The following is a 12,822-nucleotide window of genomic DNA, read 5'->3' on the forward strand; positions in this document are numbered from 1 at the left end:
CAGGACCCTCCATGAATGCTTCACAAGGAAACACAAACTATTACTATCTTGCAAACCCCGTCAGCCCGATCCTCTTTACTATCCCGGCAACATGGCTTTCTTCAAAGACACTCTGGTGTCACAGATTCAATTCTCGACTAGGTAGCGTGGTTGACGTTACGAAGTCTTGACAAATCTTAGGCGGTGAGCCTTCCAGATGCAATTGGTCCAGTTCACGTTTCACTGACAAAGTAAGGACATGAGTTATAGACCAACCACACTATCAAGAGTTCTCGTCCCCCTCTTCGAATAGACAGCTTCAGCATCTTCGTACATGTACGAATGCGTTTGTGCTAGCACCCATCAAACCAACAAAGAAAAGAAGACTCTCTCCTGCATCGGAGAGTAGATAAAATACAGTTAACTGTCTATAGTGGCGTGTGTTTCACATCACGCATGTGTCAATTCAAGCGTCACGAGCTTTCCCTGGTGTGGAAAATTTGGCGAAATCAACATTGAATTTCTCGATCGTCTCATTTTTTTAAACAGGGATCTATGCAGATCTCAGAACAGGAGGTATCTATCTTCTGACGATAAAAATCTCACATGACCATCTTTGATAGGCTACTTGACGGATACATGCATCAACTCTATTCTTTTGTCGTCATACCTTTTCCTGCCGATTTCATCTTTGACGAATAATTTCATTGGGTCAAGTTCTTCACAGGATATCTGCATAGACATGAAATAGTCTGTGGACCGCAGCTACCTCCTGCACGGTACCTATTCCGCGAAATGATTTAGCCACTCAGCTAGCCAATGCTGAGGACATTGTCAGCATCCAAACTTGTGTGCATGAATGGCTTGACGTCAGATATGAATCCGCATTGCATTAAGCTTAAGCTTATTCGTGGAGCCTCTCCTGAATGTATCACGCAGTTGGCAGACCCCTGGTGTGGATCTTAGAGCTTGGACTCTCCTGCATACACATCCTCAGGGTCGTCCTATGCATTTTCAATCCCTTCTATGACAAATGGGATGCGGGCTTAGCCGCTACGATCCTTGTCGGAAGGTGATAAACATTGCATTACGACTTATGATGGGTTCGGCACGAAAAAGAGGTCGAAGATTGTCCCATTACTGGGCTAACTGCAGCACTGACGGGTCTTCATGAAAGGCATAGAAAACTGTAAAGTCCCCATCTGGCGAGAAGGAAATGTGATAGCTCGAATAGCTAAAGTCGAAACTTTTTTTGCTCCTTTGCGTGAATACAACCTATTCGTCCAGACATCAAGTATCTTTTTACAGGGCCACGTTTGACCTAGAACCAGGAACGCTGTGCATCTGAATCAGGGTTTCATAATTTGGCTGTGGGGTCTCGGCTACGCAGCAGCTGTATGTACATTCTAGGGTTACGACGACGACTCATTGCGTACCGATATTGCGGGGACGACCAGGCCGGTGTTTCGCCATGGCTGAGAACCGACAAAGCGTGCAAGACGGGAGTCAGCGTTTTGACGTGGTTCAGCAACCTCGTCGCTTTGCTTGTGATCGATGTCGAATGCAAAAAGTACGGTGCGAAAGGGACGTTTGGAGGCCCTACCTCATGCCGTGTAGGCGCTGTTGCAAAGCAGGCGTGGTTTGCATGATCACTTCAACTGTCAACCGTTCCATCCCGAAGCGGTCAAAGCAGAGAGTCAAGCCAGCTGTAGCAGCAGGGACCAAGGTTCGCGATTCCCTGAACGGACCGGAGGCAACGGGTTGCTCCTCTAAATTACCTGGACAAAAGTCTGAGAAATCTTCATCCTTTGTGGGCAGTGATTTATGGAATACCCCGGACCAAGAAGTCTCTACTGGACCTTCGTCGATGCAGAGGATGTTGATAGATCCATCGAACACCCCCGCAAAGCCTGATTACATCCTTGATGAAGACTCTCAGCAGAGCCTCGATTTGGGGGGCGTGAACATAGCTCTCTTTTCGGGGCTAATCACGCCTCCATCCTCGGATGCAGAGCGTGAACATCAGACACCTTATTCGAGTTCCAACCTTCCCTCCCATTCACAGGGATGGGAGAACCTTGCAGACTCTCGTGAAAAAATTCAAAACAGTGGTATGCATCACGTTGAATATGGAACTAGTAAGTCTTGGACAGTGCTTGGAGTTCGGTGCTGTGGAATGAAAAACTGACATGTTTTTCGCAGATAAACCATGTTCAACCAACATGTATGACGATAAGCAAATTCTGGAGCATGACTGTTGTGGAAAATTCTTTGAATTGAATCTCCGGTTAATGGAGTGCCAACGGATTGTTTCCCAGGAACTCGCAGTGCTGCAGTCTTCAAAGCCAGCGATGTCCACGGCGAACTACGACGCGAACTACGACAGCTCGACTGCTCTGGATTCTGCAGTACGGACTGCGCGGAGATTTTCGGAGCAATTTATACACTTTCTCACACTCTCTACCCGCACGAGAGTCTTCCAATCTCCATCTCAGGCTTTCCCTGCGTCGGATACGACGAAGACGGCTGCTCCTCAGATGTCAAATGCAGCTCAAGAATTCAATCAGGATTATCCTCAGCACCATGCGTCTTTTCCGTTATCTTTTGATGAGTGTGGGTCAAGTCAAAGAGCAACCATTGTCCCATTACACCCACAAGATGCACGAGCTGACGGCTACGAGCCGCGAAGTGGTCCCAATAATGTGGACATATCCACGATACTTGTCCTTATAAACTGTTATATTTGCCTTGTCGGGGTCTATCACGCCATATTTGCACGCATCTTGCAGGATCTGGATACATGTGTCTCACCAACGTTGCCAGGGTCGTTTCCGACTTTCGCAGTTAATACTATGGACCCAAGCCGGGAATTGCGGTTACAAGCTCTCTTTCACGAGAGCATGCATATGCTGATTCAGATCGAAGCTCGCCTGGGTCTGCCCGAACGACACCGCATCTTCGTAATGCACGGATTTGAAAACGGGGTTCTTTCAACCCCCGTTGCGGTGGCCCTTTTGGATGCTCTTTCCAGTCAAGGGTATGGCGTATATGGGAATGACCCAGGAAGTGGGAAAAGGTCGTTGAAGGAAATAATTGAGATCATAACCCAATTCTTAAAACCGGTCTAGGAGTGCTGACAGCTCGATCCATGTGTTTACCGCAGCGCAAGGAATTTTTTTTTTGTGTGCAAAAAAAAGTATCTATAACTTCTTTTATTGTATCTGACCTGAGGGCTTATCATCTTTAATTTAATTGCTTATTTTTACCTTTCTGGGAGGCAATCATTTGTTGCGTTGAGACCGGAGAGCCAGGTATGGTTACTTCAAGAGTTCAATTTCGAGATCGTCACTGAAACTAGGTCTAGAAGAAAATCAAAAGACAAACAATTCAACATTGTAATTATATCTGCGCGTATTAACATGGGAAATTTTTTTGGGCAATCTTATCAGATCAACTACTAGGGCGGTATTTCCGCACGAAGATCTACGACATACGTAATTAGTATTCCGAATTCGATATCATCTTTGGTCCTCCCTTTCTCCTGCCATCATCGTTTGATAGATGTCTGGCATGCCGTGTTTAGACTTTGTACACATGAAGACTTGCATCCGGACCTACTCGATTCCTTCGCTTCAGGCCCGCCACAAAGCCCACTGTCCCCAGATGAGATTGGATCGTACATACATACTATCGTACATACCATCTAAGTCCTCTTCGACGGTGCCGATTACTCATACGTACGGAAAATCCTTGTAAGTCTATGGACCTTGATACCCTTCTGGAAGGATTTCCCAGCGTTAGATACGCACTAATGCGCCAAGACGCCCGATATCCTGGATGCAATCACAGGATGGAATGATATGCATAGTACAGTATTGGTGCACATCTGCATATGCAGTAACAAGATCTGAATACATAAGAGTATATCACATTAACAATAACGACCGTGCGGGGAAGAAAGAGTCGACAATAGCGAGAATGCCAACCGCCGCGATGGCCCTGTGACCGATGATAAAAGCGTCTGGCGTGATTGGTGGCCTGGCCTGGTCTCCGGCTCTCCGGCTGGATGGATCCCGAGTTTTCCCTACGGACGCATCACTGCTCTTCCTTCCATCATCGCCTTGCCTCCATCGTGACCGTCATTTAAGACAATCTGAGAGACGTTTTTGCCAATCAGCTAGTTTCTTTGACCGTGTCTGGTCTTTTTTTTGTGGCAGACACCATACGATTGCATCGCGTCGGGCACTCCTCCGCCTTGCATCCATCGCAAACGTCATCAACCGCCTTGATCGCTTTCCCCAGACCGTTCCAGCCTATCTACTGGCAGGCGCCCTTCCACTCCGCCGGGTCCCCACAGGGCTGCTCAGCATCTTAAGTTGCCTGGCCTTCGTGGATCCAGACGGGAGTGCTCGGATTTTCTTCGTCGTACCCGCATGCATCGGCTGTCAAGGTCCTAGCCGCCGTTAATAAATCCTCCTCGTCTCCCCACGTCGATTAAACTTGGACACCGTTGAGCTAAGATAAGATCCGCGGCTGTATCGAGAGAAGCACGTCCGGACTACAGTCCACTGCCGTCCTCCTCCTCAACCAACCCATCCGAGAATCTCAGGGTTTATTCTGAGTGATCGAATCGAGAAACGACATCCTCAGATGTCCCATCCAGCGCCGTCGATGTCTACGAATCGACCCTTCCTGGCGAACTTCCTCGCCGCCTTCCGAGCACAGTCAGCGTTTAAAGCTTTGTCAGTGGGAGGCCACTCTGCCAGTGGCCCCTCCTCGTCCCTGTCATCGTCGTCACAACTATCCTCCAGAACGATAGCCACAAAGGCCAACAATAATGGGTCATCATCATCTTCGACGGCGTCGACAACGACAACACAACAACAACAACAATCACGACCTCACTCTAACAGCCGCTCTTCCCCTCTGAGTCCTTCCGCCACAAACGAAGCATCCTCCTGTTCCTCTTCCTCTTCTTCCTCCTCCTCCTCCTCCTCCTCCTCCTCCTCCTCAACGACACCACTCTCTCCGACATCATCCTCATCATCCTCGACGCCAATTCCCATCGTCTACAACCACGACCGCCACCGTCGCGGAAGCGACAGCTCAAGCGGCTCAGGCGGGTTCCGAGACGCCCTAGGACCGGAGAAGTGGTACATCGGCGGGCGGACACCGGGCGGCGAAGAACGGTTCTACCGACTGGGGATGGTGACTAAGGGAGGAGGCCGACTGGGTGCGAGAGGTCGGGTGGGCAGTGTAGACCAGCTGAGTTTGTGATGACAAACATTAAAAAAAAGAAAGAAAGAAATGGAAACGGAAATGGGAAATGGAATTGGATGAAATTTCATGTCTCTTCTCTGCCTATGCTATGCTATGGGTATGCCTGTTATTATTCTCACTACTCTACTCTACTCCTACTGTATGTCATATTATACTACTACTATGGGAAGCAAAACAGACTATTTGCTCTTTTTTTTCCTGTCTTCCTTTTTTAATAAATCTTCTGATATCGTTCTTTCCTCTGTTCCTTTTTCCCTTTTCCCCCTTCCCTTCGTCATCACTTTCTCATCACCACCATCCTCATCATCAATGTCAATCATCGACGGTGTTCAACGGAGTTAAACGGAGTTGAAATTTAAGGCGCAAAGAAAGGCGGAAAGAGAAGAGAAGAGAAGAGAAAAAGAGAGTGTGAAGAAAGAGAGAAAAGGAGCTGTTCCTATTCACTTACTTGGAAGACCTAAGAAGAAAGATCAATCAAATCAAATCAATGCTCGCTATTCTTGCTGTTAACATAATTGCACACTCTTCCCTCCTCTCCCAATTGAATTACTTACTTACTTACGGCCAAGAGAAATTACACGTTCTATATGAATACAAATATGAATATGAATATCATCAATCACTCATGATTCATCAGAGTGATCAATAGAAATCTCTTTCTTTCTTCATTTTTTTTGCTACTATGATCTACGGTCCTTAAATCAGATCAGATCAGATCAGATCAGTCAGTAGACCAGACTCGACTGCCCCAAGAGTCAGTCAGTTACTTATCAGTCAGTCACAGTTAAAGAAAAGGAAACTCGAAAGGGAATAAAAAAAAGCTTGAATGAGCATGTATCTATGGATGTGCTGTACTGTGCGATATGTTAACAATCTATCGATGAAGATAAGACACACCCATTGCTAAGAGTCAGACAGATCACATCGAATTAGATATCTAGATGTCTATTTGTTCATTTGTTCATTTATTCATTCATTTGATTCGAGAAACGAACAGATAGTAGTAGATCGATCGTACTGATGGTTGGCTGGATGGATGGGTTTAATCAACTTCCTACCTAATTATACTACTCTGCTGCATAGTTGACTACCATCGTTGTACAGTACGGCACAGTAGTACGGAGTAGGATGATGATGACCAGACTAAAGCCAACTCGATTCTGGTTTATCTTCCCTTGCCATTTGTGCAGTCTATTTCTACTATGCTCATTACAAAAACATATTTTTATAACCTTTTTCCCGTTTTTTCCTTTTTTTTCTTTTCCGCTCTTCCTCATTCTGTTCTCTTTCGATTTGCTCCTAGAAATAGCCATGCAGAGATTTCCTAGGTAGAACAAATCGAAGGCACAGACGGAAGAGCACCAACAAAACAAACACAATCTCGAGCATGTAGAAAATTGGAAAGGGAGTAACAGGGCGTCGCTGACATCGCTGCCTGGTATAAACTGAAGACGTATCTGCTCCCAACAGACATGTCAATCAGAAAACCTCAACGGTTAAATGTCAAGCCGAATACAACCCAGGGCGCATGACGCCAGACACGCTTCTTCGGCTGCACTTGGAAAGAGAAAATGACACAAACACAGCGGCAGCGAAGCAGAAATCACAAAATGACAGTTCACACAAACAGATAAAAAAAAAGACAAATTCCCACCCAATTTCTCTTCCCGAGGAAAGTAAAATATGTCCTGTGCAGAGAAATGATAAGAGACACTTTAGGTACATAGTCGAGTTTGTTACTGATTTGGCGGCCGTAGACAAAATGCGACATAACCCGATGACTCTCCTTTTTTTTTTGTCTCCGGTTGAAACTCGAGAGAACTTTCACACCCAACAGAAGGAGAAACAAATCTGAAAATATGATAACAGCCCCGCCCTCAACTTCTATGCCTTTTTGGTAAGATAGAAGCAAGAGAGTATGGAAACCTGAAACACACACAAAAACACACGCCCCAGTCTATTGATGTTTTTGACGCCAGTGAAACCGTCCCCACCATCTTAACCACTCATGACAGATGAAAAGCGAGAAAGATGTTGCATATCATGGCCGTATCATACTTGCTGCACAGGAATGCTGATCGTGCAAAGAACGAGGAAGAAGACAGACCTTCTCCTGCCCACATGTGTCGCCACAACAGAGTCGATTCTTGATTCGGTTAAGAGATGTCACGCCGGTCCTCCAGAATTCGCCATTTTGTCGACACGCCTCCAGCTGGAATCAACCAAACTCCTGATTAAAAATCATATGATGGAAACGCAGATTCCGGATGAAGAAGATTGACAAGGATAACGAGATGGAAAACTCTCACACATGGAGGAAAAGGACAAAAGGCAACCTTCAAAAAAGACTGAAAGACAGGCACGGAACTTGGAAGATGGATCGTCGAGGTGGTCAAAAGGCGAAGCAATCACAAAGTCATCGAAATTTATATGTTGCAGGATGGACTCTGTCGTAGGACTCATGACTTCAGCGGCAGACAAAGGCCATATATTCTCCCCCGTTATTCACGGTCAGGCATCCCTAGAAAGAAAGAAAGAAAAAAAAGCCCCGGTTTATTGTCTAGCGGGTTGGACAGATCCTATATTCCAGCAGAAGACAAGTCAATTCACGAAGTTCTTAAGTGGCAAGAGGTTCCTGTGCCTGTGGCTGTGGCTGTGTCTGCTCAACCCTCTGGACACCGTTGGGATCACGCATACCGTCACCGCCCAAGCTGGTCGAGGCTAGATACAGCCCGTTCAATCCACCGTCCTGATGTCCAGCGGTCGTGGCCGGGTAGAATTTCCTGTCAGGGTCGACCTGCGTGTTGATGGGCTCGTGGCCGGGTGCCATGGACTGCGGAAAGACCGGGTTCATATATCCATCGGGTGCCCCGGGCTGGAACATGGTCGTCCAGTCAATTTCACCGGTCTGGTTCGGTTGCTGTCCCGGTTGCTGTCCCGGTTGCTGTCCGGGCATGACCGGACGCTTGGGGTCTTGGACAATGGGAGGTTGAGCTTGAGGTTGGGGTTGAGGTTGAGGTTGAGGTTTTGCCTGCTCGAGCGGGGGACGGTCAATATTATTCAGCTGGCCATTGGCTTCAGAACCAGGCTGCACGAGGTACGGGTTCTGCTTGGGAGCAGCCATCCAGGATGCTCTCTGGTCTGCCTGGCCAGGGTTCATCCCGTTGACAGAAGACATCGAAAATCCCAGAGGCTGCTGCTCCGTGAAGCCAGGCCGACTGGTGGCAGCCAGCGCTTGGCCATTCACGGACCCTTCGCCGAATGTCGTACCCACAAGGCCATTGGAAGGCGGGATGGAGCTACTGACTTCGTCCTGAACGGGTTTTGCAGCATTGGCAGCCGCTTGAGACCGCTTCAGGTGTGCTTGGGGATGCGAGAGGTGACTCGCTCCCGTCGGGTTACCTCTCCGCAGCGAGCACTTCTGGAAGTGACGCTTCAAGATATCGCTTCGCGAAAACGTGTCCTTGCAAAGAACGCACATGTATGGACGATCGCCGGTGTCTATCTCGGGAAAGAGAAAAAAAAATACAACGCGTTAGTAATCACATCCAACCCATGCCTTGCTTCTCAAGCGACAATAACATGGGAGGAGGGAAAGGGAGCGGCAGTGAAGACTCACGTCTAAGCAAGTGACGCTTGAGGTGCTTCGCATGAAGGTAAGTCTTGTTGCAATGAGGACATGGGAATTTCCCGTCGGCATCCTTGGCGGGGATAGTCGTGTTCTTCGCAGTCCCGTTCACCCCGTTTGTAACAGCAGCTCGACCGGGAACACTGGGGAGAATTCCACGGCGGCCTTGCGATCCCACCACTTGAGTTCGCGGCGGTTCTTTTCCAGGAGGATAAGGAGCCAGACCATTTGCACCCGCCATGCCATCCGCGCCCGCCCACATTGGGCCCTTACCCTCGGGATGACTGAAGGCACCGGACGGCATCGACGCGAAATCCGGGCGTCGATCACGCGGTGGCGCAGGGGCAATGGGTTGCGGGTAGGTCTGGGCATTGGAAGTCGGAGGCAGCAAGCTGTGAGGCGTTTGGAATTGCTGCGGCGGCTGGGATTGCGGCTGCTGCGCCGAGTGAGTGAGGAAAGACGACGGCGGCAAGCTATTCACGGAGGTGTGAGGAGCGATGGGCGCCGTGGAGGCGGCGTAAACATCGTGACCCGAGGTCGTCGGGAACCTGGACATGTCCGGCCGGTACGGCTGTCCCATGTACGGTGCCGGCGACTGGCTATGGTGCGGCTGCAACGGAGGCAGCGTGTGCGGCTGGGAGACCGGATATTGAGGCTGCATGGGGTATTGAGGCATCGGCATGGTCGACAATGGAGCCGAGCCTTGAGGAAGAGAGGTGGATGGAGGTCTCGAGGGATGAGAACGAGGATCCATGGCGGTAGTCGAGCGAAGAGAGAGGGAGTGTGGTCTGAGATGTGGGATAACGCGAGCCGGAGAGCAGGTTCAAACTACCCCAATCATTGATGGTAACGTCGCAAGACCACTCGATTGTCTCTCGTGGTGATGTTGCGGGATTCACGACGCGTCAGTTGGACACGGCAGCGTCGAAACGTCGGAGGGTTCCTTGTTCCTTGTCTTGGGGAGAGGCCGTCACGGTGCTTCGTCGGGCGAATCGAGAGCAAGGCAAGGATGGACAAGATCAGATCTCGACTCCACCGACAGCGAAGGTTGAGTTGGTGGTAGAAAAATTGCTTGTAGAGGAATTCCCCACGGTCATCCACCAGCAGAGCGAGTGGTGGGAACTTCTCTTTATCCGCACGCCGGTCAAGAAGCCAAATCGTTTGTCTGTATCCACCAGGGCAGCGGGTGGGTCTGACAACCAGCGGTGTTGTTGCAAGATACTTGCTCTATTCGCGTCGGCCACGCGCGAGATCAACCCCAAATGGCCCGAGTCCAATGCAAGAGGCAGAGCGGGTAGCAAGGATGGGGGGAAGGACGCGATTGACAGACAGACGATGCGAAGGAGGAAGAAGGAAGGAAGCCGGGGAGCAGGAGAGACAAGAAAGAAAGCTACCAGGGAAAAGGGAAAGAGAGAGAAAAAAAAAAGCTCAATCACGAGAGCCAGGAGGGTGGCGTGGAAAGTGTCGAGACTCGAAAGGGAGCAGGGCCCTGGACCTTGGGAAGAGGGCGGACGATCCTAACTCCGGGGGGCAAGCGGCGACGAACGAGAGCCAGAGAAAAATTTCAGGCCGCGCTTGGAACGGCCGGGAGGAGCCCGTCGCCCGTGATTCGCCTGCCGCGCACGACCCGAAAGGGCGAGAGGCAAGCCGAGAGCACAGCGTGAGGAACAGCACGGCGGTTTATCTGCTATGCGTTCTGCGCCTACGACGCCTCTTGCTGCTGCGCTCTCGCTGGCAGTCTGCTTGCGCGTCGGGACGATGAGTCAACAGCACCGCAGAGACGAAGAGACGAGAAGAGAAAGAAAACACAGCGTCGTCGCAGCAGGGACGGCCGGATCGTCAATCAGACGCCGTTCCGAATATATGCCGGAAAGAAAAGGGACGGGGAAAACGGCAGCTGGATGGATGGCAAAGGTGAGAGTGGTGCGTGTTGTGGACGGCGCTGGTTGGGCGGTTGAGGCAATGATGTGTGTGTGCGCTGCGTGCGTGTCTGTCTTTGGTAGGGGGGCTCGGGCCTAGTCCGAACTCAGCAAGACAGCCAAGTACCAGATACGTAGCCTGCCCGCGCCCAGGAACGCAGGTGTACCTGAACAGTACTTCGCCCGCAAGCGGATTCGATCGTCCCCGCGATGCGACGGCGCTGCTGCTGTGGCTACGACTGTCTGCGTGCAGAGCGCAAAAGCGTCGCTGCGAGTCTGGTGGCACACGATGCGTTGCCAGCCAGGCGTCGCGAAGATAATCGCCCGTTGTCTGGATCGAGCAGTGCTCTCAGACACGTCCAGCCCGGACGGGGACAGAGTCAGAGGCGGCGGCTGATCAGGGAATCGGAGGGGTGGAAGCGTTCGAGAATGGGCGGGCAGCAAGGGAAGGAGCACTCCGTCCGCCCAGGCTGACTGCTTACGGCGGACAGCTTACAGCGCAACAGGGGTGGCAATTGCTTTCCTGATCGTGATGCGTGAGACGGGCTGCTCTTGCCGAATCACCACCCGCCAGCATCAATTATTTCTGATGCCTTGGGCCTGCTATTATTGGATGCGGAGACGACCTGAAAATGAGAGGAAATTAATGCACTAATAATAAAAGGTGTGCTGGTGTCTTGGCCCGTTTGGATTAAATTATGACACCGTGTAAATCCTATAAGCAACCGCTGCAAATTACCCAGGTAGGCATCTCCTTCCGACCACTGTTTGCTTCTGCCTGGAGAACGAAGGGCCAGAAGATGATTTCCTAGGCAAAAAGAAGCAACGCGGTCGAAGGACGAGTAAGATTGAAAATATGTGCAAGACAAGGTAATAAAAATTATCATATAATTAGGTAATAATGTGTTCTTGAGGAAGTTGAGCTGGCAACTTCCTGTCTCGGGAAGGAGCGTTTTTTAATCAATCAGTACTATATTACTACTGCCTCCTGGTGAGGTACCTTCGTAGTCGACACGACACGCTACGTTGAAGACCGAAATTGGACCAAAAGAACACAGCAAGACCAATTATTCACAATTGCTACGCGGGGTCAAAAAGGATTGAGCAGCCAACAAAGCAAGATAGAGTTCTCAGTGCCTCGTTTCATTGGCAGGAAAAGCGTTCGACGAACAGGATGCATACTGATGCATGTTCGGCCAACGGCCCAACCGCTGGCGAGCAGTAGCGCCCATCATCACCCTGGTCTGCAGCTTCCAAAGTATGCTTGAGGCTCAGGCCATGAGAAGTGGATATCTGCCCTACGGAGTACACCTTGTCCCGCCCGACTGGTAGTTTCTTGACCTCTCAACCGTCACGGTCAATTGAGGCTTGATAATGATGACGGTTAGATTCCAGCAGCATCAGGCAGAGTAATCAGCAAGAATATCATTGATCCAGCCCCAAGTTTCAAGCAAAGGCCGATGCGGCATGTTTCCGGTTGCAATGCCCGATGCCGGCCGAGAGAGCAGCAGCATTGGTTCCTCGGTCAGACGGCCGGCACGCGGCGCGGCATCATTGACTTTGACCACGACTCAACAGCTTCACGGCCAACAAGCCCTTTCGTCATCCTGCGCAGACTAGTGAGCACATAGCTAACTATCCTACAATCAACAATCTGGAATTGCTCAGGGTGGTCAGAGACAAAAGAAAACAGAGTGACCAGTGAGGAATGGCATTGGACAATCGCAGACACATTTCGCCGTTCTCGTCGCAAGCAGAAACAGACTATTGAGCGCGCTGTCGCTGTCGAGCGTTCATTGGCCACGCCACCGGGGAGCCCACGGTCGAGGCAGTCATGTGATCGCGCCACCAATGCCCACGCACCAAGCCCTTATCACGACGACCGGTCTAGGTCTCTCAGTCTGTCTTGGACGATCAAGCTGCTTCCGTTCTCGGACACTTCAGTTGATGACGTGCAATCTCCTCATTCGACTTCTCTGTTTTCTTGCAATCCTGGGCTTCCTGCCTCTTTCTGGG

The 12,822-nt window shown here is 50.2% G+C and overlaps 3 protein-coding genes across 3 annotated transcripts; 2 read left to right on the plus strand and 1 right to left on the minus strand.

The window, feature by feature from the left end:
• Positions 1-1,450: 1,450 nt before the first annotated feature.
• T310_1509 (uncharacterized protein) lies at positions 1,451-3,107 on the plus strand (the record flags this gene model as incomplete). Its single annotated transcript, XM_013475638.1, has 2 exons — positions 1,451-2,117; positions 2,182-3,107. 2 exons carry the CDS (start codon positions 1,451-1,453, stop codon positions 3,105-3,107), a joined length of 1,593 nt encoding a protein of 530 aa, XP_013331092.1.
• Positions 3,108-4,629: 1,522 nt separating this feature from the next.
• On the plus strand, positions 4,630-5,474 carry T310_1510 (uncharacterized protein; the record flags this gene model as incomplete). The annotated part of the gene is made up of 3 exons (XM_013475639.1): positions 4,630-5,226; positions 5,285-5,398; positions 5,430-5,474. 3 exons carry the CDS (start codon positions 4,630-4,632, stop codon positions 5,472-5,474), a joined length of 756 nt encoding a protein of 251 aa, XP_013331093.1.
• A 2,402-nt stretch (positions 5,475-7,876) lies between these two features.
• On the minus strand, positions 7,877-9,641 carry T310_1511 (C2H2 transcription factor RfeC; the record flags this gene model as incomplete). Its single annotated transcript, XM_013475640.1, has 2 exons — positions 7,877-8,760; positions 8,879-9,641. 2 exons carry the CDS (start codon positions 9,639-9,641, stop codon positions 7,877-7,879), a joined length of 1,647 nt encoding a protein of 548 aa, XP_013331094.1.
• Between the last annotated feature and the right edge of the window lie 3,181 nt (positions 9,642-12,822).

This window comes from Rasamsonia emersonii (assembly GCF_000968595.1).
Source record: "Rasamsonia emersonii CBS 393.64 chromosome Unknown ctg1118621759991, whole genome shotgun sequence".
NCBI classification, from domain to species: domain Eukaryota; kingdom Fungi; phylum Ascomycota; class Eurotiomycetes; order Eurotiales; family Trichocomaceae; genus Rasamsonia; species Rasamsonia emersonii.